The sequence below is a fragment of the Rhinopithecus bieti genome, unplaced genomic scaffold (assembly GCF_001698545.2).
Source record: "Rhinopithecus bieti isolate Rb0 unplaced genomic scaffold, ASM169854v2 scaffold_19861, whole genome shotgun sequence".
Lineage (NCBI taxonomy): Eukaryota > Metazoa > Chordata > Mammalia > Primates > Cercopithecidae > Rhinopithecus > Rhinopithecus bieti.
This window is the reverse complement of record NW_016809659.1, coordinates 1,453,812-1,480,526: the sequence shown is the minus strand read 5'-3', so window position 1 is coordinate 1,480,526 and position 26,715 is coordinate 1,453,812. Positions and strand designations below refer to the sequence as shown.

Below are 26,715 nucleotides of genomic sequence, written 5' to 3'. Positions count from 1 at the left end.
AACTTTAATATATGTACTGGCTGATGTTGGAGCCCATCCATATGTCATACTGATGTTTCTTTTTTTGAGGCAGGAAAGGAGAAAGAGAGGAAAATAGAAGGTCATTTCATGAGAACATGCCAATGGGATAAATATGAAAGAGCAGAGTTAATGGCTTTCTTGCAGCCCTTAGGCTATTTTTTTGTGAAATGCTGAGTAGCCCCAAATCAAAGCAAGAGAATCTCCCTAGGTGCCGACATGACTCACCAGGTTAGTACTATCTCTGCAGCCTGACTGGATGGCAAGAACTTTGGTATGCAGTGTTTGCTTACTTCTTAGAAAAAAAAAATCTTGTTTGAGTGGAAAAGGCAAATGGATGAATGCTGGATTGGGCAGTAAGATAACAGAGTTCTGGACCCAGCGCTGCCATCCCAATGACGTTAGTGAGGCTTCGCAGGACTTTATTTCTGACTCTTGAAATAGGGAGATGCCTCAAATCTCTTGCAGCTCTAACATTTTATGATTGGCCTTTGCTTATCTTACTGTTTCATAGAGGAACAGATGTCACATTATGGGAGGATACTCAGTCTCCCCATCTGTTCCCCATGCCAACAAGATCATCTGACATAGGTGTCGGTTACTATTTAACTTGCTGTGATCCCTTATTCTGACCATAGTCTGAGAATCTAAAGCTTTTAATTTGCACCAAACAATAACAATTCTGTCAGTGAATCCAAAAACTAACATTTTTTGAAAGCTAAGGCTTTTCCACATGTTGAGGACACAAAGATGCTTCCCTAACACCAAGAAATGCATGGTCCAGGTGAGACAGCCCTGTTAGTTAAGAATTACAGTTCTGTGTGTAAAATGCCCATGGTGATCTTGAACGGGAATAAGTAGAACATGTGTTTAAGGTGATGGGAAACTATGGGAAGACTTGCCAGGAAAAATAACACTTGACTGAGTATTTGAAAGACCATTAGAAATTAGAGTGCAAATGTGCTCCTAAAAAACCTAATAGTTGATCATCCTGAAGTGTTGATTGCCTTTCCAAATCTTTTCTTGATCTTCAGCAGAGCAAGTTGGTGGTCAAGGGATATCCCTGGAAGGGGAAACAGCACATACGAATATACATAGACTGGAGTCTCTGTGTTTTACTGGGTGACCATCAACTGCTGGGAATGGCTGGAGCACAGGAAGAGTCTGGAGTGGGATGGATGAGACTGCTGTGGTAGGCAAGGGCTAATTAATACACACTCTTAAATGACAGACCAATGATCCTGGACTTCAGCCTGAGGATGATGAGGGGGCATTTTAAGCAGACAAGGTATACAATCACTCTTATGTTTTTAAAAGATCCCTTTGAAGAGATTACGGGTGATGGATTGGAAGGTGATAACAGTGGGGGCAGGAAGACTCATTTCACATCTTGGCAAAAGTCCAAGTGGGAAACGATGATGTCTAATCCAAAAGGAAGTAACAGAATCAAAACTAGAAGATGCTAAGAGAGATTTGGGAGGTTGCAAATGTATCTTTGGCCTACCCTACATCTCTCAACTTTGAAAGTTATCTCTGAATTGGCAGTTGCATTCCCAGGGCCTAGTTTCCCTAGATCACAATGTCAAATATTATCCAGCTGTAATATTTCATGATTGGCCTTTCTTTATCTTACTGTTTCATGAAGGAACAGATGTCACATTCAGGGAGAAAATTCAGTCTCACCACCCATATTCTATGCCAATAAGACCTTCTGACATAGGGGTCCACTACTATTAAACTTACTTTCAAGTCAATGTTATTGTAGTATTACCCAAGTTGAAAATTCCATATGCCTTCTATAAGTACATATATTGTAATGAGTTACACAAGATATTATTATTAAACATTATCTTAGCAGATGACATTTACAAAGCTACTGATGCCTTAGGACATCCTTTTCTTGTTTTCTATGGCGGCTAATGTGGGGACTCTGACAAACACACTACATATGGCTAGTGGCTTATGGGTCAAATTGTAAAAGACTGTAGGAAAGACAAACTAGCATTATTGAGAACTAAATATGTGCCAAGACTGTGCTAGGTGTTTCTACATTTATAATTTGTAATTTTATTTAACCCTAGTGACAACTATTTAGGCAATGTCAGGTAGTGTTTTTGAAGATCACATGGCTAATAGGCAGAGGAGCTAAAATCCTTACTCAGCACTAATTTTAAATTGCCTCTTCCTCTGCACTTGGCTGTCCTCCACCCACCTTCCAGTAGACATAAAAATACCAAAAAGCCCAATTATAAAATTCTCAGCTTAAAAGAATTATGCATATTGCAAATTCTTTACTAAAGAAATAATCTTTGGAAATGATACGTTACCCTTGTACTTTAGATATGTGATTCAGTTGACCCACATTTTATTGACTTTATAGTTTATTTGGACAATGTGAGACAATCACGTCAAAACTAGTTCATTCTACTCTTCATTTCTCATAAAATTGCACTATTGCAAGTATCTTTTACCAGGTAAATTATTGAGGCTATCATAAAACTGGAGACAGGGCTCATTGAAGAGTATGAATAAGAACCTCATCGAAGGCTGGGTGTGGTGGCTCACACCTGTAATCCCAGCACTTTGGGAGGCTGAGGGGGGTAGATCACTTGAGGTCAGGAATTCGAGACCAGCCTGGCCAACATGGTGAAACCCCGTCTCTATCAAAAATACAAAAATTTTCCAGGCGTGGTGGTGCATGCCTATAATCCTAGCTACTTGGGAGGCTGAGGCAGGAGAATCCTTTGAACCCGGCAGACCAAGTTTGCAGTGAGCTAAGATTGTGCCACTGCACTCTACCCTGAGTGACAGGGCAAGACTCCACCACAACAACAACAAAAAAAAGCTCATCGAAAATTGAGCTAACTAAAAGTATTTCCAGATTGGAGATCCCACACTAATCCGGGAGAAGTCACAGGATCACAATGGAGCACAATTTCCACATTTATAAAATAATAGTGGTAGGCTTAATGATATGAAAGTTTTATTCCTGCTCTCATTCTCACTTATTATGATTCTTCTGATCTAATGTTACATATCAATCTTGGATGTTACAATAAATTTGCTATGGCAGAAAATCTTTTTTTTTTTTTTTTTAATCTATGAGCCTATGGACTCTTGAAGAGGTCAGCAAAGACTCTTTGCACATAATACGCACATCTAGAATAAGCAAGGGCTTTAATTTTCAAGCATTGGGTTTTATTTCTCAATAAGAGAGGTCTAGGCCACAAACAAACATCTTTATTTCCATAACACAATCAGGACAGAAGGTATGCATTGTTAATAGCAATCTTTAAGCCGAATGACTGACCATGATCCTTTAAATTTTGGTCCATATGTATGTCAGTGCTAGGAAGGATTTAAAATAGTTGAGACCTTTTTGGATAAAATTTAATGTGTATAAAATATCCTGCTAAGTTAAGATTAAATATTAGAAGTTTGGCTTTTATCCACATGTATGGGTTTCCTGACTCAGAAATAACCCAAAAATTTAAATTCTATTTGGCCTCTGGCAAAGTCTATAAAAACAAGGGAAATATTCTACATTAATAATGCATTTATAGATCACTATCTCTATTCATAGAGGAGAATAATTGAAATGGAAGTGGATATAGCACTGCCTGTGCAATATGCAGTCAATTCAAGCACCATAATTCATGGGTTATATTTTCATGTGATGTGTAGGGTCTTTTCTTCCGTTACAGAAACAGATGTGCAAGAAAGTCCTATCTATTGGCATAGGAATAATATCCCCATTATCACATATGAGAAATGAACCAAGGTTGACTGCTAGGTTTTTCAGGAGCTGTTATTCGTGCAGTCAAATATTAGTAACCAGCCACAACTGGGTTGCTCTCCTATGGCTACGCAACTGGCAAAAAACAAGAGTTTTCCATTAAAATTGGACATGCACACTCCCTCTTCAGTCATATCCTCTATCCTTACTCATTTTTCCCACTGTATAAATCTTACCACTTTTCAGCAGTTTTAAGGACTATCCAGCCTTCACCATCATGTATTTTTGTTTTATCTGGCAAAAGTAGCACAAATAATGAATCTACAATAAAGATAAAAAGTAGAGAATGGAATGTAGACAGTCAAGACTTTGAGGTGAAGGCCATAGATGGGGTTTCACTGGGTCACACAAGACCCAGGAGAGGGCATCCTGCAGGTACTCTGTAAATGGACTTCAGTATAAACCAGATTGTTCTTGGAAATGGACAATTTGGAAAAATAGGCAGTTGCTGACTCATGAAAATCTGTGTTACACAAGTCACCTATCTACCAAAAGTTTTCTCAATTGAAAGCCCCTTGCTAATTTGAAAACTTCCTGACTCCAGAAATCCCCCTTTCCATCATCATTTTGGAGTCTTAGAGCTGTCACTCCTTCCCAAATTTGCTTTTTTTAACCTTCTTTCCATTTGAATGATATTCCTTTCATCTTTACACACCAGGTTCTCATAGGAAAAGAAGCTGCTGCTAACCTTAACCTCTTGCTATCTCCTTCAACCGCAGAGATTATTAACACCTGGGGATTACAAAGAGCCTAAGTCTATGAATTTTCTGAAACTTGTTAATACGTTTTAAGATACACTTTTAGATAAATAGAGAACTTTGGCATGATCCAAAACATTGTTTAAATGCAAAATTAAGACACATTGAAAATTGGTGCATAAATTTAGTGACCAGGTAATTTTCATCTAAATTGGAGCTATTCTGAGGCTAAATGCGGCTAAAATAAAATTATATGTTTTGGAAATGTTTGTTGGCCAAGAAATTATTTTATTAGTTGGCCTATAAAATAGTCCTATTCAAAATTTATTTTACAACTAAAATTCATTTCAAAAAATAAAATTGTGTAATTCATGTTTGTCAAAGCATGGCTACTAGCTTCTTCTTTATATTGATTATCTGAACCTTAGAAAATAACATAAGCAGAATTATTATTCCTGCTGAATATCACATATGTTAATCAGTTTTGTAGCTACATCGCTCACTGATACAATATACTGACATTTTTATGAAAAATGTATTATTTGTTTCAATGGGGTGTAAATATTTTAGGCTTTTGATAGAATTGCCTATAATCTTGAAACCTTAATTGTATGGTTAATAAGTTTGAAATTTTTGGCATCTTTAATTTATCCTTCTCAAGAGACTGCAATAATTTTCATTGAGAAATAGTCTCTACAACTATGGTGCTACATGGTAAGCGCAGAACAATTTCTGCTAAAAGCAGAATATTTTCACTTTTAATTTTTAAAATACTGAAATGAGTAACTATTTTATTCCAAATGTTTCATGGTTGCTGTCTTATATCTCCTTTCAGCGTACTCCACTTTGGCAAACATTTTATGTAACACAAACAAGTTAAACGTCAGAAAGTTTTCTTTGTTTTTGACTCTTCAAAATTTTACAAAATTTAGATGCTGCTGTGTCTTCAACTTCACTCATTTTCTTCTTCTGTACTGCATAATCTGCCATTAATCCATCCAAATTGCAGACTTTTAAAAATATCAAATGTTGCATGTTTTGTCTCTAAAATTTCAATTTGCATGGTTTTTATATTTTTAATTTATCTCTTCATTACGTTTACACTTTCCTCTTCACATTGGAAGTACATTTTTAATGTTCTGAGTCAGTTTCTGTTTATTGATTTGCCTTGTGATCCCTTTCCTATTAAATGTTATTAAATGTTATTACCTTTATAATTAAATCTTATCAAATTATTTATAAAAATTGTGTACTCCATAAGTAATGCTAAGTACATTCCTGCTCTATAAGATGTTATGTCCCACCAAAATTTAAATTTGTATATCAATGCAAAACCAAATGATTTTATTATCAGTATTACACTTTTACCAAAATTTATAATAAGTAACTTTCACAATAATTCCCTGCTTTCTTTTTTGGGCAACTTTATTTACAAAAGCTTTACTTTGATTCTATAAATTGAATGAAATATATAGAAGAATTATTATTAATTAGTGATTTTCCTGTTTGAAGCAATTAAGGACACTGTATCATTTGCAAGAAATTATGCTAATGGAGTCAAGAAAGAACAATTATTACCTCACTCCTGAACTTTTAAAAGTAATACTAGAAACTGAAAATTGATTTACAAAATTTTAAATTATAGTCATTTTACCTAAATAAAAAGTAATGTTTCATAGAGCATTACATAAATGCACCTTCTGCAAATGCACTTCTTAAATTGTTCCTTTTGGTTTTAGTTTTATTTTGTTTTGCTTTGGTCAATAATAACTAAATTTTAAGGTAGAAACTGCTGCTTCTTAAACAGCATTGTGTCTTCAGTGTTCATCTGTGATTTAACTTTGTCCCCTTGGTGAATAATGAATATTGACAAACATTTTGTTCAAGTTACATATTCATTATCAACTCGCTTGGGAAATAGAAGTAGAGCACTCATTTTTAAAATTCACATTCACACTTGTTTGTGAGCTCATTTCAGCCAATAATGTTGATAGCGAAATTAAAATATGTAACAAAACATAAAACAAATAAATACATAGCGAAGTTGTAATGTATAATAATTGACAAAATCTCTGTAGCAAAAGTATTGAGAGTGTAAATGCTGTATGGAAGGCTGGTCCTATTTCCTGAACATATCTTATTCATACCTAACTGCTGATTTCTTGAATTTTCCCCTAACTCTATCTTCTTTTTTGTTTGTTTGTTTGTTTGTTTGTTTGAGTCAGAGTCTTGCTCTGTCACCCAGGCTGGAGCGTGGTGGTACAATCTCCCCTCACTGCAACCTCTGCCTCCTGGGTTCAAGCGATTCACCTGCCTCTGCCTCATGAGTAACTGGGATTACAGGTGCGCACCACCACGCCCAGCTAATTTTTGTACTTTTTAAAGTAGAAACAGGGTTTCACCATGTTGGCAGGCTGGTCTCAAACTCCTGGCCTCATGATCTGCTTGCCACGGCCTCACAAAGTGCTAGGATTACAGGCGTGAGCCACCAGCACCAGGCCCCTAACTCTATCTTTTAACAGCTTGGTAGCTTCATGCATGTCACAAGCTACAGCACTGACTACAGCACCCATGACTGGTGTGCCAGGTGGTAGCAATGTTGAGTATTTCTTCGTTTTCTTCCCAGACCAGAAATTTAGCTATCATTTACAACTGGTATCCATGAGGACCCTGCACACTTTTCTTAAAAGGGAAGCTCTAGTTAAATCAGAGAAGGACCTGGAAATTGTCACTCTTCACAATTCCTCTTCCTTTTCTCCCTATGCCTGCACCTGCAAATAAATTACTTGTACATGACTCCTTGTGTATCAGAATCTGTTTCTGGTAGAAGCCAAACCAAGATAGTCTCCCAACATATAACAGATGTAAGAAAAACCTGGTAGGAATTGTTCCTTTCATACATCTCAAGCGTCCTCTCTGTCAATGGTTTGATATATTCAAACCCTGAGACACATATTACTAAAATGCATTGAATGTTGCATTAGAAACCAATCTTTTTTTGAAAATTAACTTTTATTGAGTAATAAACTATGCCATGTCCTGGAAATAATAGTGCCAACGTGAATAGTGAATTATCTCCCTGTACATAGAAAAACATGGCTATTCCAGTTTTCTTAGCAAGCCTGAAGGCAGATTAAGGGGTATTAGATGAAATGAATACTCATATTCTGGGGAAGAGTCAGTCTCTTGGATACGGAGATGTGAGTGCATTAATCAGAAGCTATTTATGAATAATCTGCAAAGCTAATTTGTTAACCCACCAAAGAAGTATAACTTTTATGAGGGCTATACTATTACTGTCAGGATGACCAGTCAATTTTATTCCAATTTCACTACATGGGAAACGATATTGCATTCAAAGGATTGTTTCTATCACTCAGTGATATGGTTAGGCTTTGTGTCCCCACCCAAATCTCATCTTGAATTGTAATCCTCATAATCCCCACTTGTTGAAGGAGAGAACTGGTAGGAGGTGAATGGATCACGGGGATAGTGTCCCCCATGCTGTTCTCATGAGTCAGTGAGTTCTCAGGAGATCCGATGGTTTTATGTATCCGACAGTTCCTCCTTCACACATTTGCTGTCTCTTACCTGCCACCATGTAAGATATGTCTCTTTCCCTTCCATCATAATTATAAGTTTCCTGAGGCCTTCCCAGCCCTGTGGAACTCTGAGTCAATTAAACCTCTTTTCTTTTGCCCAGTATTGGGCAGTTGTTTAAAGCAGTGTGAGCATGGAGTAATACACTCTTACTTTTTGCTTTTATTACCTACCATGCATTCTGATTTTGCAAATATCGGATATGGATACTTTCGTAGATCTTACAGGTTGCCATTAATCAAATGATCATGCTATACGAGTACACGTCTCACACTGAAATAAGCTACTGAAATGAAGGTACTGCGTTCTATGAAATTATAAAAATAATCTCATAATCAGAAAGTGTATATCTGATCAAGGGACAATTAAGCTGAGCTATGAAGTATGTATAGGAGTTAAGTAGTCAAAGAGAGGAATAGCAGGAAAAATATATGAAGGTCTTGAGGAAGGTGGAAAAACAGCACACCAAAAGAACTGAAAAAAGGTAAGTTGGGTCAAGAGAAGAAAGCAGTAGAATGGTAATGGGCCCATTTAGGTTTGGTAATTATAAGTTTATAAGAGGTCAAACCACTATACGTCATGACAGTCTCTTGAAGACCTGCATTGGAGAAATCTCTGGAAGACCAGCGTCAGGGAAAGTTGTTTGTCATGTATATCCAGCATTGAGATTTTCTTAGATCGGTAAAGTTGTAGGACAAGACTGTTGGTAAGGTAGATTGAAAGGCAGAAGGGCAAATGAATGTTATAATTTTAATGCTGAATGGAAAAAGAAGTGAAGACAGGAAAGGGCAATGAATGAGGAGAAATGAGGAATTAAACACTAGACAATAAAACAGTACCTTAAGTGTGCAAGTCAACAATTCTATGACATATGGGTATAATAGCCTGATGTATCCATCCCATCAGAGATAGGCTTGCCATTGTTGCTTTAGGATTCACCTTTTTAGGTCTGCTAAGACAGTAACAGATGGTATCCTTTCTCATTCTTTATCCATAGGAGTTTATGTCTTTAGAAAAAAAGAAAACTTTATTATTGTTTTAGTGGGTTTCCATGATGAAGTGAAAATAAATGAATATTCTTTATTGTCAGTATTTGAAAGTAATCCTCCTCCATTTTAACTCCACAAATAAGGCTTATTATTCTGATATATCTCATTTCTGCTGACTCTCCCTAGTGCCTTGTGTTATTGTGCATTGGATTTTATTCATTTTTTAAAATATGTATGTATTTGTGTATTTGAATTCATATTTTGTTGGGCTTGATCTCTGCACATACTGAGGGTCTAAATTAGAAATACATTCCTCCAGGAAGGAATTTTATTGACTTTCTCCAGAACCCAGGAGTGGACAAAGATCAAAACTCTTTAGTATCTATCAAACTCATATCCCTTTGATGCAGATCTCAAGCTTTCTTGTGCATTATAGCACTGATGCCATTATTTGCTCAGAGATATTCTGCTTTTTTGTGTTACTTACTGCTTCTTATTAAATTTCAGCTTATGTTTTTTCCCCTCTCCTATTTGCTGACATTCCAGCAAGCCCACTAATGTATTACAATAGATTGTTTTAATGTATGCAGACTCTATTACATCTTAGGAGAGGCCTGTTATAGTGTCTATCCTGTTCTACTTGGGAAGAGGAAATCTGGTAGAACACTGTTCTCATTTTTCTTTTTTTTTTCTTTTTTTTTTTTTGAGGCGGAGTCTCGCTCTGTCGCCCGGACTGGAGTGCAGTGGCCAGATCTCAGTTCACTGCAAGCTCCGCCTCCCGGGTTTACGCCATTCTCCTGCCTCAGCCTCCCGAGTAGCTGGGACTACAGGCGTCCGCCACCTCGCCCGGCTAGTTTTGTATTTTAGTAGAGACGGGGTTTCACCGTGTTAACCAAGGTGGTCTCGATCTCCTGACCTCGTGATCCGCCCGTCTCGGCCTCCCAAAGTGCTGGGATTACAGGCTTGAGCCACCGTGCCCGGCCCACTGTTCTCATTTTTCAAACGGAGTGGGAACAGGAAGGTCATATAGACGCTTTAATAGAAAGAAAATGGGCTTTGACATCACAGTGAGACCAGGATTAAAATCTTAGTTTTACTGCTTACCAGTAGAAAGAACTTAAACAAGCTACCTAAACTTAGTAAGTCTCAAGTTATTCATGAACAAAATGAGGAAAGAACTGTGCATTGCAGAATTATGTGAGGACTAGAAATAATATATGTAAATACTTAGGAAATAATCTTCCCTTAAACCTGACTTTCTTCTAGTATGTCCTGTTCTCAGAGAATGGTATCATGGTATTATGTGTGTGTGTGAGATTGATCTGGGTGCTAACACCTGAGTATATGATTACAAAGTATTCCTACTCTTTCATAATCCACAAAGAGTTTTCAGTCCTAGAAGCATGCATAGTTTTATTTCATTTTCTTGGTTTAATTAGTTTTCCCTTGGTAGATGCGAGAGTGAAAAAAATTGCAGATACAGTTGGAATAAAAAACACCCCCCAAAATTGTGTCCCATAGCAGATGGCAGATTTTTCTTTTTTATTCTGATACATTCTAGTATTAGGGCACCATCAACACAACAACCAGACTTTCAACATTTGAAGAGAATGGTTAATTAGAAGTTCAAAATCAACTTTCACAAAGTCATGTGTACAAGTCTGACCTGGCTGTGATACAAGCGAGGGTTGGCAGGGTTAATAGCGGGAAAATGCCGAATGCTGCTTTTCTTCAATGAAGGTCTGCCTGGCCCAGGACTCTAACGTCAAGGCCTCTGTCTAAAGCCAAAGAATATATGACAAATAGCAGCTCACACCTGACAACAGTCAGGGCTTTAAACTCAACAGGGCAGGGATTTGAAATTCTGCCAATCCTTGCATTTTTTTCTGATTAGATGTATTTTACAAGTTTATAGGGGGCTCCAAAGTGGACGCACAGCTCCATGACTCCTTGTAATTTGGCACTGAGCTTCCAGAACTGACTGTGGGTAAATCTCAATTAGCCAGAACGTCCCACATTCCAAATTTTAACTCAAATTAAATTTTGTTTAAATATGTCACTTTGGGAAGAAATGGGAAAAATCTCTACACAAAAATTGCAAAAGGTATCAACTTATTTGTGACATAGTGTAACTTACAGGCTAAGAGGGAAGACTGGATCTAGACTGCTTGGTTTATGATCTTGCTTTCGCCCACTCATTAGCTGTGTGACCTTGGGGAATACAATGGACCTTGATGTGCCTCAGTTTACTTCACTATAAAATGGGAATGAAAATAGTAACTACTTTACAGGGTTCTAAAGAAGATTAAATGAATTAATTTTTAATAGTACCTCATTATATACTGTAAGCACTCAGTATTATTACATTATTTATTATTTGCTAACATCTTACAGGGTTTGTATTGTGTAAATAATTTCATCCAATGTTCCTCTGTAACTTCAATGCAGTGACAATGTATATTCCGAGGATACTGCCTTCTCCCCAAACCATTAAGACTTTCGATCAGCAAAGTGTCTTTTTCTAAAGTCTAATATTTTTCATTTCCTTTCAAACCTTTTCTTTCTTCACAATTTCCTATCTGGGAGCTGATCACCACCATCTTCTTAGTTTTCCAAGCCAGAAAACCCAGAAATTATTAATCCTCTCCCTGTCAGTCAATTACCATATTATACCAATTATACTTCTGAATTAAACTGCTCACATCTGACAATAAGCCCTGATAATCTCCTGTCTTCAGAGCAAGCACAATCTTCTGATTTGCAGCCTTTATCATGCTCCTTCCCTGCTTGAAATAAAACCTCAAATGGCTATGAGCTAAAAGCTCCTTTCCAATATTGGGAATATCTTCTTGTCCTTCTCCCCTGGATCTCAATAGGATGCACACACAAAAAAGGCAGAAAATAAAATGAAATAGATGAGGACAAAAGAAAGAAGAAAACTGAGTCTGAGTTTGAATTTTGATGTGGAGTCAAGAAGCTAGTAAAGTCTGTGAGATAATTTATGCAGCACATGTTGCAATCTGGAGAAACAACCCTTTTAGTTGTGTACATAGCCCGATGAGGTCAAAACATTGGATAACTTCTCCACCAACAAGAGATGTATACAGATTCCTTTCAGTTTAGAAACAATTTGGATTTTCTCCTGGATTATCTGATGTAAATGCCCCTTCTCCTTGGAGTAGGGCAGGTAGAGGATATTATAATGATGAGAGAGGATGGTATTTCAGATAAAAAAGACAATGGTTGTTATCCTTACGGTAACATTACATAAAATATAGTCTTATTTTACTTTTATAGCCTTTTCCTTCAATTCATGACCAGTTCTCTTAATCGTCAAGAAAACTAGGTACCACATATTTTGATTATCCATTCTAATACATTGACAGTGTTTATTTAGTATTTTATTTTACCAATGAGTTATCTCCCATTGGAAATATAGTAAAAAGTAAAATCAACAAAATTAGCATTCCTTTGTTCTTTTCTAGTATCAGTTGTTACTTCTAAGACTAGTTCCCAGAACTACAGATATAATAATAATATTAGTAATAATAATAGGAAGAGGAGGAAGAATAAGAGTAAAGAATAACAATAACATAGGGGAAGAGAAGGAGAAGGAAGACGTCATTCACTCAAAAACACACACACATACTAAACATAAGTCAAGCACAGTTCTGACAAGGAGTAGGTGTCAAATATACTTGCCTCTCATCTCCCAGGGAAAATCTGATTTCATTCTTATTACTCTAGAATATGTGAGTGTGCTCTGTGCATTGCTGGTATGGAACCATACAGACAACTGATTATGCGTTAGTCAATTACATAGTTACTTGTAACATTCCCCGGCAACAAAGGAAATCATGTCCCTTTTCAAATTGTCCTCAAAAGTTGGATACGTTCTGAGGACTATAAATTCACTTCTCATTGCCCTAAATAATACTGTGTGTGTGTGTGTGTGTGTGTGTGTGTGTGTGTGTGTGTGTGTGTATGTATTTAAAGTAATAGAGGATTAATTATACTTACAAATTTTATACACAAGAAACATGGAAATTACTCCTCTATTTATGTAAAATACATTTGACAAAGCATATGGTGAAATTGCAGGTACTGTCTATTCCTCATTCTTGCCTGTGCCACCATTTTGCCTTGGTTGGCATAATAAGAAATTCTAAAAAGACCTCAATTCACTGAATAGGGATAATCCCTAGAGCGGGGAAAACTGAAAGTGGAGCTACAGGCAGAAAATTCCTACTGTTCTTTTAGGATTCTTCTACCTATTTGCCACTTTGTTGCCACAGTGGCACCAACTTAGAAAAGCAATTCTAGTGATGTGTCATGTCATTCCTGGTGAAATTCCTCAAACAAATGACTTGCTCATTGTCACATGGTTGTTGAGTGGAGGAGAGGATTACAATGAAATTCATATCATTTAAAAATCTCCTACATTGGTGCTTCTCAACTTGTCAGAAGCAAACCACTGCAGGGTTGTAGCAAAATTGTGAAAAAATCCTCAAATCCTTGTGCACGTATATGTTTCCTTGATCCACAAAAAAAAAGATGCTATGATTATCATTATTATCATTCAAGAACTCCATAAAATTGGTTGACACTTAAAAGGAATACTCTTCTCACTAAGAAATATAAATAAGTAAAAGGAAACTATGGCTTTATACTTGTGGTCCTCATATTTTGGGGTTTCACAGATTAATATCAATATCATTCATTACATGTTTTTAGAACTTAAAGTGATAGTCTTTGAAGCTAAATAAATTTACTTTTATGGAAAACTCACTTCATGGTTCCTCTCCTCCCAAATCTGTGAAAAAGTTATAATGGGCCAGCACCGGTATAAAAAGTGGTGTTTCAGAACCCTGGCGCCCAGCATGCCATGCAGAAAAGTGAAAGAATTCAATGGTGCGTGGATGCTGTAAATCACTAGGGTGGGTTTCAGGAAAGGAAACATCCATGTGAGAGTTCTTTATCTTACTCCGGACTGACTCGTTACTGGCATCACTTGTTGATTATTACAGCCAGTTAGCCAAGTGCTAGATCCAGCTCTGACAATTGTCACCCCAAGCTTACCCATGGAAATGGCAACTCACAAAAATAATTCATGTTCTTCCTAACTTAGAAATGACTCATCCTTGAGGGTCATGAAGGTAGGAGAAGAAATGAGCTCTCATGTATTTTGCTTGGTCTTTTTAATCCCTCATTCTTCTGCATGAGTGTGCCAAGGAGTATAAATATATGAGGTTAGCTACAAAAATCAATCCAGGCTTAAGAATGTGGCAAACATTGACAGACTAGCTCATTCATTCATTCAACACACATTTGCAGGGCACCTAATACATACTAGAGACTGTGCAAAAGATATGGTAATTAAAAACTAACAGGAACACAGCAGAAATAGTATCTGCCATCAAAAGATATTGTGCTAAGTTGCCATGTATTGCAGAATTTCCTTCTGTAGGTCTGAATAATATTCTATTTTATGTCTATACAACATTTTCTTTACCTACCCATCCACTAATGGACACCTAGGTTGCTCCCATCTCTTGGCTATGGTGAATAGTGCCACAATGTACTGAGACTGCTGACATCCCTTTGAGATTCTAATTTAAATTCTTTCTGATAAGTCTTCAGAAAGTGAGATGGCTGAATCATATGGTAGTTCTATTTTTAATTTCTTAAGGAATAACATGAAACTTCTTTTCCATTTTGTCATCTCAAAGATAATTGACCCTTGTATGCCATCTATCATGTTAAGATGGAACCAGACCCTCTCCTGTCAGGAAGGGTCTTCACCTGTCAGGAGAAATCATTGCCCTGCTGTGGCCTGGTAAGGCCTTTTCTCTTCAGCTGGATGAGCAACACAAACAAGGACAGAACAACATAAATGATCCTGTTGGAAAATATTCACATACATGTGGCCAGGCAAGGAGCCAATGCTAATCACAGTCTCCAGCACCTGCATACTCTCAACTGGGGGGCTCAGTTCTCAAAAAGAAATTCACAGGAGACCTGTCAGCACCTTGCCATGTGCCTTGGGATAAGGCTATCTAGAAACTTGCCTGAATGTTTCCCACATGCTACAGACCTGCTTCTCAACAGTAACGTAGTTCTCTGATACTGTCGTTCTAAACTGCAGCACAAAAGAACCCTTCAGAACCTGGGCTAGGAGGTGGGCTGAAATCTGAACAGCCCCCAAAGTTGAAAGGAGGCACTTGTGTGACACTCAGAGACGTATGTGAAGAGGAAGTGCTCCTGTTGAACAAAGACTACCTTCAGGGGCGGCTTCATAATGGGTAACCTGTGCAGTTGCGAAGTGCCCCACTCTCAGAAAGACCCCATGCTTGGTTCAGTGCTTTGCTGCTACCCTCTAGGAATTACTAATTTTTTAACAAGGAAGAGTTCACACAGTTTCATTTTGAACTGGGTCTCACAGATTAAGTAACCTGTCCCTACCACTTTCTCTGCCAAAGGGGAAATGAGGAACACAATTAGGGTCCTGGAGTCCCAAAGGAGCAGGTGAAATGGAAGCATGGGTTATAAAACAGGGAGAAGCAAGAGTGCAATTTCATATCTTGTAAGGAAGTCAAGCACTGTTTACTAATCAGGGAGCCCACAATTTTAATTTCCCAAGCCATTATGAAGTTTGAGACTCTGAAATACCCACTCTATTTTATTGCTCTGTGGACACTAGAGGGCTCTTTTCTGTTCCTTTAGTATAGAAGAGTGGCCCCAAAGACATGCAATTATAACCACATAAAAATGCACCACACAGTGGTCAAAGCCACAGTGCTGAACCACTTTCTCACTAACGATTTTCACTCCACTTCTCAAATGGTGAGAGATCGCTTTCTGATCTTGTGTTTTCTTTCATTTTACAAACCTCAACCCACTATTCAGAGCCCTCTCAAGTGACATTTACGTTGTCCTTGTGGTGATGCTACTATCATTCCTTCTTGGTAAACGTTTTTTGACATCACCATCACCTTGACTTTCTACCTGCTCAAGTCCTACCTACTCAAATCTGCCTACTTTTAATGACCAGGCTCCCATGCACGTCACACCTGCTGTCAACCTTTCCTGGAGGGACATCCAGAGACAAAAAGATATAATTCCTGTCCTCCTGACGATTATCGTCTAATTTAGAAATCAGAGCTAACAGACATTTAAATATCTGATATTTTTAAGAGAAACATTGAAAATAAATATACCACATCAGGACTGGCTACAGAATTTATAGGGCCTGGTACAAAATGAAAATATGGGCTGCTGCTTTAAAATGCAGTAAGAATTTTAGGCAGCAACTGCAAGAGCCTTACACTAAGTAAGCATGGGGCCCTTCTATGTGTGGGACCTATGTGACCATGCAGGCTAAATGCCCATAAAGCTGGTCCTGATTTTCACTGGCCTGAATTGAGTCACGTACCCATTTCTTAACCAACCACTGTTAAGTGGGTTGACTGACTTAGACTGAAAACAGCTCCCCTGGAGTTTGAGCTAAGTTGAACTTCCCCTGAGATGCATGATATCTGGTGGCAGATTCATTAATAAAACCAGACTCCTTTTGAGTAGACGTGAAGAGTGCATTGTTTCTGGGTATACCAAAATCAGTGTCCACCACACCATATATCCTTGACTCAGGAGGAGCTCTGGTTGCTTATGGCCTTTGTTGTTTGTGGTCTCGAAGAGTTATTCAAGTCCTATGTACTCAAATCTGCCTACTTTTAATGGCCAGCCTCCCATGCACTTCACACCTGCTGTCAACCCTTCCTGGAGGGACATCCAGAGACAAAAAGATATGATTCCTGTCCTCCTGATGATTATCCTCTAATTTAGGAAACAGAGCTAAGAGACATTTAAATATTTGATATGTTTAAGAGAAAACATTGAAAATAAATATACCACTGAACCACCATATATTGGTCTCAAGAAATTATGGCATTACTGGATCAGCAATAATGCTCCAAGCTGGGTGGGGTACTCATTAAGAGTTTAGAAGGAAATGGATTTCACAGACAAGTGGTCAGTGTTGGGTGGTGTCAAATGCAGTTTGGGGCAGAAAAGTGGAATTTACAATCCTTAGCGGCAGGATACTCCTACAGCAAGTTTTGATAGTAGCTTCAGTCTTTTTCAAGAGTCAAACAGGTTTGCTTGGCTAGAGCAGACTGCAGAGGTCACTTGAAAACATCAGTGGTGAAAGGAAAAAACTATGCAGTGAAAAGTCATTACTAGGAAATGAGATCCAATGTAAAAGGCAACAGTAGAGTTTCTAAAGATGTACAGCAATTATGACTTTTTATACCTAAATGGAAGTAGAGTCCTTCACTTCTGTTGTTCTTTTCAAAGCATTTTCACTCTTTCTTCAGTTATCCAACATGCTGTTCAGCTCTGAAGAACCAAACTCAGGCTATATCACTGTCAAGCAACCTTCCTTACTTTCCAGTCCCTCTCACCCCCAGTTGAAAGGGACTGAAGAAACAGACCACCCCTTCTCCGTGACCTGTGTACTCTGTGAATACTGTATTGGAATTATTTACTTGGTTGTCTTTCACTCATTGGACTGTTAGCTCCCTGATGCGGAAACTATGTCTTCTTCCTCTTCATAACCTCTGTGCCTTGGTAATTGATCAACATGTAATAAGAGTTCAAAAATGCCTATTGAAGTGATATACTCAGAATATACATAGGAACAATCAATTTTAACACTCTGTGTATGTAATGGCTAAACAACGCTCAGAAAAAGATAATAATATGCATAAAGACTGAGATATTTTCATTCTATTAATGACTTGAAAGCATACATTGGATTGCATGTGGATGAATAGGAGAATGCTGTCAAAGATCACTTCAAGATTCCTTGCTTTGAAATCTAGAATGACATACAATAGACCCTCTTTATCTAGCCCTAGAGGAAACAAGACAAAGACAGGACAATGGCAGGATTTTCTTCTCAAGCTTATGAAATCACCTCCAGCCTTTCCTTCTTTGTCTCTGTCAGTTCCTGTACTTTAGGCTTATATCAGAGATGTGAATAGTGCACCCCAGCATTTGAATGTTTTTCTATCCCTAAAAGTCTTTGAAATTTATAGTTTATTTCAGTTATGACATGTAGTCAATAAATGTTTATGGGGTACATATGGTCCTCAGTCCCAGCACAAGTGAGATTAAGTGGAGAATTATTTTTAGTTCCTGTATGGCCTGATGTGTAAATATTCACAATATCAGATAAATGGGTAATTTAACTCCAGTCAACACATATCTCCAAATTGCTACTGAACAAGCAAAGGCAATGACCCAAAGACATAGCTGGCAAGTGGCTTCTTAAATGGCACTTAATAAATGCTTCTACAGGACAGTAGCAAACCTAAGGATTTTCCTAATTCTCCTTGACACCTAATATTGCCCTTTGGTTTTTCTCTTCATGCTAATCTTCATGTTAGTTTGTGCTTGATTTCAGCATGTGTGTGCACTCATGGGCACTTATGTGTATGTATGAGTGTGAAGGGAATTGGATAATAAAAAAAGCCTATGACTTAACCCTGTTTTGTTAAGTTGGATTTTCCCACACAGAGGCTTTCTCATTAATTTTTTTCCTCTCTTGACACACATAAATCAGTAAATGATTGCTGAATTCCAACATCATTAGGAGATAACTACCCTTCATTAAGATTGGATTACAAAATCACAATTTCTGCATTTATTTCATGATTCTGGGTAAATGCTTAGTGTTCATAACGGTAAAAAATCCAAACGCCTGAAACACATGAGAAAAAGAGGATTCTAAATCTAGAGTCTCTACGTTTTGTCATCAGTGTAAGATAAGATTGCTGCATTAAGAGCAACACAGTAAGATATATATGTAAGAACATATGTGCAAATTATAACTCTAAATAAATGTTGCTTTGTACTATAATTCTCAATATAATTTTAGTTAGTTTTACCTGATTAGAATTTTTAAAAAAACTTTAAAGACATACTTTGAATTTCAATGATCTTCTGTAAAGAAATAACAGCATTCATATTCGGGCTTTGGTGGAGAATATCTTCTGCAAGCGGCTCCAGCTGCAAGAATAGTAGATAATAATATGAGCAGAATATTACGACTTTATAGTAAGTCTCACAGAAGCAAAGCAAATTGAAACAACCTAATCCTCAGGAAAAGCTTGCTCCGAGAACTAGTTAACATTTTGCTGATATTAGTTCTAAAAGTGTAGCCAGTTTTATTTTCTGTTTTGCATCCATGTAATTGAATTCCAAGGGGCTTTTCCATTGGTCACAAGACTAATCTATGAAGTCCCTGAAGCAGGTGCATGTCTGTGTATTATTCATTAAAAATCTGAGTTATTTGTGTAATTTTTGTAGGTTCCTGGAAAACCAAATTCCATCATGTCTGTATACGCAGCTGGGCCCTGCAAACAAAACCTCAGGGAAGTTGCAATAGACAGAAAGTGGGCAGTCTATTATCCATACTTTCACAGTGTTTTTACATCTAACCACCTTGTATACATTTGAACACTTCACGATAGAAAGCCATGAGACACAGCTGCTTTTATTCAAAGGCCATTGAATAAAGTAGTAGAGAAAGGGTTCAAATAACCAAATGTAAAATAATTGTACAGTTTCATTTAACTTCTACTTTATTCATAACTATGCAGATGTCTGTGAATAGCACAGGCCAAATTCCTACCTTGCAAATCTATCACGATCTTCTGGAATTACACTAATTTTTCATGGAGAAGCTCAGCAAACATTGCTTTGCAAGAAATGAAGAGAAGCTTTAAATAATTTATAGAGCCTATTTGTCAGACCTAAGTCTGCTAATGCATCCCTCAGAATGCCGTGCTGATTAGCTTGGCATGTTGCAGCAGAAAGCGCAAGGCTAGGGCCCTTGCAAATAAAATAGTTGTCCAGCTATTGTGACCCAAAAAGCAAATAAAGTAATAGTAACAACAGGATTAACAAAAAAGTAGTTTTCCTAGAAATGTTAAGGTTAATCATCTCAAATAAGAACTGGTGATCAAACTATAATATGGCATGAATGGGAAGCGATGTCACTAGATGCATCAAAGCATGAACTCATCTATGTCTCTTCATCTGTAGGAAAATCTAAAAAAACACAAGGATTACAAGTTTCCACCGCATATGTGAGTGAATCTTCCCCTCAGGGTCTCTCTGAATTGATTATTCTATTCTTCAATCATGAAATCTAAAATAATAGCACCTTTATTCCAGATGCCATAGGATAACAGACTAGCTCAGGGGTATTTATACATGGGTAAATTCACTAACTATAACTTTCCAGAGTGTTTTTCTTAGCTGCCAAAGAAAAACTTTTAAACATCAAAAGGTTTATTTGCAATACAGTTTGGTGAGGGAAAAAAAAAAAAAACATCACCACCACCGCTCAGTGGCAGTACAAGGTTCTGAAATAAACTCTTAAAACTCGTTAAAATCATTTTTCAAAATCTGGTATTTCAAATTGTATCTTCAAGGATATGTTAGTCCAGTAACACTCTCTTAACTCAGAGGAACTACTGAGTCATAAACTGTAGCTTACTTGGAAAACTCTTATGTATCAGACAAGGTTCAGAGAGCTACTTTGCTTCTAAATAATTTTTGCTCCTTTCTTGGGGCTTAGAGAAAATAATTTTAAATAGAAACTAGGTAGATTTTACTAATAAAATATCATGAAATGACACTCTATGTTCCAACATTTAAGAACAAAAGCACAAGGCTATGTCAGCATATTTAGCTCTTCAAAAAGCTTCCCTGTGACTTTGGGGTAAAAATGCTGACAAATTGAAAGGTGCTGGATCCTGGAAAGAAAGCTATAGGCAGATCATATATGTAAAACATCTAACTTCTGGTCTCTTGAACACTGAGGTTTGGGCTATTTTAAAGACTCAGGTTATATAGAATGCATATGTGATTCAGGGTGTTGAGAGTAAAATACAAACACCCCTAAACCCCCAATTTAGAATCTTCAGTTAGATGCAAAAGGGTTGTGTCTACTTTGAAAAGCAATTCAGAGAATTAAGGCAATTAAATTGATCATTTAAACCTCCCAAACCATTTCCCTGCATGTTTTAGTTGAATGTCATTTAGAGGATTTAACCTTCAGTAAATTGCCCCAATTTGTTTCATTTTGAGTGTATACATACAGACAGAGCTGAATTCAGAAAGTTCTCAATGTAGGTTCTTTATTTTTTCTCTGGTAGCTATGCAATGGATAATATTCTCTCCGTTGGCAAGAAGGCAAGTGGCATTTAGAGTCTGTTTTTATAAAATTAAAATCTTTTACGGCGGGACCACAGAATTGGATTGTCTTTTCTAGAGAGTTATTTATTTAATCACTCACAATTATAAGCACTAACAGCATCTGATTGACGCATCCACTTAATAAATATTTATGAGTGCTGCTCATTATTCATAATTTAATAACTAATAAAATAATATTAAATAAATATTCATTTTTTATACATTTGGAGCAGAAAATAAGAATATGTGGTAAAGTTTTGTTATGTATTTAATTTAGGTGATTAGATACAGCAAAAATAGTGGCGATTGAGGTAAATCAGCATTACTAGAAGTTATTAAAAGATAATTAAAGAAGTAATTTATACAAACAAGACAACTTTTGCATGCAAAAGTTACAGAAAGATAAAGCAGATGCAAATGTAGGAAATAGTACACACCCATCATGCCACCTCTGTTGAACAATTCTGTTAAGTAATGGTAATCATCATGGAGTTATAAGATACACTAGATAATTTTAACACAACCTCTTGATGCTTAAAACTCTCATCCAGCTTAATCGTATCTAAAGCTTAATCACAAGCATTACTCACACCAATTCTTTACACAGGTTTTCAGGCTCAGTGACAGGGAAGTTTATTTTTCTACATCATTTTCAGAAAGTTATGATAACGTATTGACAAGACTCAGATGTTTGTTAAGTTGCATATACCATATACATTCTAAGTACCGTAGCTATTTTAAAACACTGTAAAATTGTGGCCATTATCATCTTATAAGTAATTTCCTGGTTCTTTAGAATCAGATCATTTAAATAGTCAAAAATCATTTTAGTTGCCTAAGATTCATCTATAGAAAGAGGCGAGGGATATTCTTGGAGAAGCTGTTGAGTAAGACTTTTAAGATTTACGCTGTACTGATGAGATATGAAAAACAGCTCACTGATTTTTTTTTTATTTGCATGACTCAGAACAGAACATAAAGGCAGCTAAACAGAGCCTTTGCAAATATAACAGGTGTGTGAGGATGGATGTATACATCAATCAAGCAAAGGATCTATTAAATAGTCTTGTTAGCATTTTTGTTATGTGTTGATGTTTCCCAAATATGCCAAGTATTTTAATATTTCTGTAGCTTTATCTATTCTGCTCCCTCTGAATTCTATTTTCTTCATTCTTCTTTCAATTGGTAAAACATTAATGAGCATTCAAGGACCACCACAAATATTGCCTGCTCCTCAAATTCTCTACTAGAGCAAATTTCTTCCCCTCCTATGGCGCTTTTCCCCACAAATACTCTAATTTACTAAATACATTATGTGGTAGAAAGTCATTTTTTCCCATTCTCTACTTTGTTGTGAGTCATTTAAAGTCAAATATGGAGACTGTATATGACAGACATTTTTTAAATGTTGAATAAATGGAGAAATAATTAATTGAAAAATAAAAAAACATGAAGAGGTGGCCTTTATTCTGCTCACCATAGCTAATAAGACAAAATAAAATGGGTTCTTCCTCTTGGTCACCTGCTGTAATCAGGATATGGTTTTAAGATGAAGAATCAGAACAGCAGTGATAATTCATTTTGTTTTCTAAGGTAAACTGCCCTTGCATAATTTCCAGACAATTATTTCCTCCTATGCATTGGCAAGGTTTCCTGACATGTAGGCAGATATTTCTACAGATCAGAAAAGCAGGAAAATGCAAAAGAAACAAAGACCCAAGGCAAGCAGAGGCAGAATGGCCATGCCAATAATTATAGCAGAAAAGGTCTCTTCCAACTGAGTAGCAAGAAAAAGCAATAGAATGACAATAAAACGGAATGAAATTTTGAAAGGCATTGAAATTAGTCTTTAACCCAGTTTGAGGAGAACTGGGATCATCCCAATACCTAGACCTCAAATCCATATACATAGTATATTCTATAATTTATTTAGATGTTTGTTAACTTCTCCAAAAATATTTTACAATTTTGTGAATATGGTCATATTTTCAGATAGATTTATTCTAGGTATGTGGTTTGTTTAATGCTTTTGTAAATTATGTATGTGTATATATTTACACTATATATAAAATATGTATATTTATAATTTAATTAAAAATTTTTCAATCCTGGTGTGATTCTGTCCTGTGTGTTTGTTCACTGGAGTAGGAGTCATATATCTCCATTCGTCTTCTCTCCCACCTAAGTAGGTGACAGAAAACCATGGAAGATTCGATGGACATGGACATGAGCCCCCTGAGGCCTCAGAATTATCTTTTCAATTGTGAACTAAAGCTGACAAAGATTATCACTTAATGTGGATCATGATGAAAATGAATACCAGTTTTCTTTAACAATGGTCGGTTCAACATTGTTGAAGCAGAAGCAATGAAATTTAAAGGCAGTCCAAATAAAAGTAACACTGGCAACTTTGAAAATGTCTGTACAGCCAACAGCTTCTCTCGTGGGCTTTGAAATACCACCACCTATGGTCTTATGGTTGAAGTGTGGTTCAGGGCCAGTGCATATTAGTGGGCAGCACATAGTAGCTGTGGAGGAAGATGCACAGTCAGAAGATGAAGAGGAGGAGGATGTGAAGCTCTTAAGTATATCTGGAAAGCAACCTGTCTCTAGAGATGGTAGTGACGTTCCACAGAAAAAAAGTAAAAACTTGCTGCTGATGAAGATGATGATTATGATGACGAACATGATGATGATGAGGGTAAGGAAGCTGAAGAAAAAGCCCAGTGAAGAAATCTATACAAGATACTCCAGCCAAAATGCACAAAACCATCAACATCAAGATGAAAAGGTCAAGAATCTTTCAAAAGTAGAAAACAAAACAAAGACAAAAAAAACCCTCCCCAAACACTAAAAGGACCTAGTTCTGTGGAAAACATTAAAGCAAAAATGCAAGCAAGTACGAGAAAAGGTGGTTTTCTTCACAAATTGGAAGCCAAGTTCATCAATTATGCGAAGAACTGCTTCCTAATGACTAACCAGACAGCTACTCAAGATCTCTGGCAGTGGAGCAAGAAGTCTCCTTAATAGTTTAAACAGCTTGTTAGAAAATTTCTGTCTTACTTCATTTCTGTATCATTTGATATCTACCTCTTCTTTTTGTAATGCAGAGTGAGAACTTTACCTACCATGTCTGATAAATATTGTCCAGGTTCCATTGCCAAGAATGTGTTGTCCAAAATGTCTGTTCATTTTTAAAGATGGAACGCCACCCTTTGCTTGGTTTTAAGTATGTATGGAATGTTATGATAGGACATCGTATAGTAGTGGTCAGACATGGAAATGGTGGGGATACAAAAATGTATGTGTGAAATAAACTCATTATTAAAAAAGGTTTTTGAAGTAATTTTATATTTACAGAAAGTTTTAAACATTGTACAGAATTCCCATGTACTCTTCACCCAGTTTCCCTTAATGATAACTGGTTACATAAAACCAGTGTATTCTTAAACTTATTTTCTATAGTTATGACAGTTATATAGATATATAATTAATTTTACTAAACCTTTTAATTGAGTTTTCAATTTTCATTGATTTTAACTATTTACCTTGTTAAATTTACCTATTAATTCATAATAAATGAACATATTTTAATATATTTTCTTCATACTCAATTACAAATCATCTGTAAGTAGTGAAAGATTTATTTTTCTCCAATACTGATACCTTTTTTCTTCTTCTTACTATATCACACTGTCTAGGATTCCCTGAACAATGGGGTGAAATGAAGCAGTAAGAGTATATTTTTTGGTCTCCGTGCTTTTCGCATTTAAAAGAATAATTTCTATATTTCACCTTTAAACCTGATGTTTAATGTGTAATTTATTTTGTAGCTTCTTCATCAAATTAATAAATATTTTTTATTACTCTGCTTTGGTCAAAAATTATTCTTTAATGAATTGGGGTAGCTTTATCAGCTGCCCCTTTTTTCAAAATATTCTATTGAAATAGTTATATTTCTTCCTTCATTGTTTTAATGTAATGACTCTATAATAAATTAGTTTGGGGAAATTTAATATGTCTTACTATCTTCTTTAGGAGTAAACCCGATTTTTGTGACACATTTAGGATGCCTGATGAACTGCTAATATTTTTTATTTAGGGTTGTTAACTACTTGAGCTATGAGACTATGAGAAAGATTCTCCTATAATATTCCTTTCTTGTGATATTCTCTTAAGTTTTTGGTATCAGTATTATATAGGCCTCAAAAATTTATTTGCGATGTATTCTTCCTACCCTCCGCTCCTCTATTCTAAAACAATTTGTAATTGGTATTATTTCTTCCTTAAACTCCTGGTAGAATTGCCTGGTGAAGCTATATGGGTTTTGTGTTTTCTCCTGGTAAATTTAGTTTTAAAACTCAATTTTGTTAGTAACTAAAGAACCATTCAAATTTTCTGTATTTTATTCAGTCTTGCAAAGTTGCATTTTATTATAATTTTCCATTTCATATATTCCATTTCATAAATTTTCAAAATGTTTACATAAAGTTTATTTTAATATTTTCTTGTCATCCTTTTAATAACATTAAAATCTGTAGTGAAGTCCCCTTTTCTTTTGCAGTGCAGGACACGCATGCTGTTTCTTTGTTGGTCAGTCTTACTAGAGTAAAATCAATTTTACTACTTATTTCAAAGAATCAACCTTTGACTTTAAAAATCTTACATATAATATGCTTGTTTTCTATTTTATCATTTTATTTATATCTTCTTTGGTTTCTTTGCATTTAATTTGCTGCTTTGATTCTCTAATGAGATGTACGCTTTCAACATTAATTTTAAACTTTCTTCTTTTCTAATATATACATTTAAAACTATATGTTTCTCTAAGTTCAGCTTTATATATCACACAAGTTTTCACATGTTATATTTTCATAATGCTTTATTTCAGAATACTTTCTAATATTTCACTGTGATTTCTTTGGACACATGAATTAGAGTATATCTGAAAGCTCAAAATATATACGATTTTCTAATTACCTCACTGTGGTAAGAAATTATACTATGTATCAATTCAATTAGTTGAAATTTATTGAAACTTGCTTTACACTCCATATATGGTCTATTTCTTAAAATGTTAAGAATGTCCTTGAAAAGAATGATATTCTGTCATGTTAGGGGACATATACTCCATTATATATTTAAATTATGGCAAGTTTATCAAGTGTTTAAATCTTCTACATCACCCTTCACTTTTATTTTCTTCATGGTTTACCAGTTACTGAGAGAAGTGTACTAAAATTTGTTATGATTGTGGTTTTGCCTATTTTATCATTTGGTTCTTTCCATTTATGCTTAATATGTTTTCATGCTGTCTTAGACACAAAAAGTTTCAATTGTTTTATCTTCT

The 26,715-nt window shown here is 36.1% G+C and overlaps 1 protein-coding gene across 8 annotated transcripts in view; it reads right to left on the bottom strand.

Moving 5' to 3' along the window:
• Window positions 1–26,715, bottom strand: part of HDAC9 (histone deacetylase 9) — a 941,976-nt gene that overhangs the window by 21,043 nt on the left and 894,218 nt on the right. For all 8 annotated transcript variants that reach the window (XM_017890061.1, XM_017890068.1, XM_017890066.1 and 5 more), the window contains one exon: window positions 19,085–19,169. In XM_017890061.1, coding sequence (XP_017745550.1) covers window positions 19,085–19,169 — 85 coding nt within the window. The remainder of the gene's footprint in view (window positions 1–19,084; window positions 19,170–26,715) is intronic.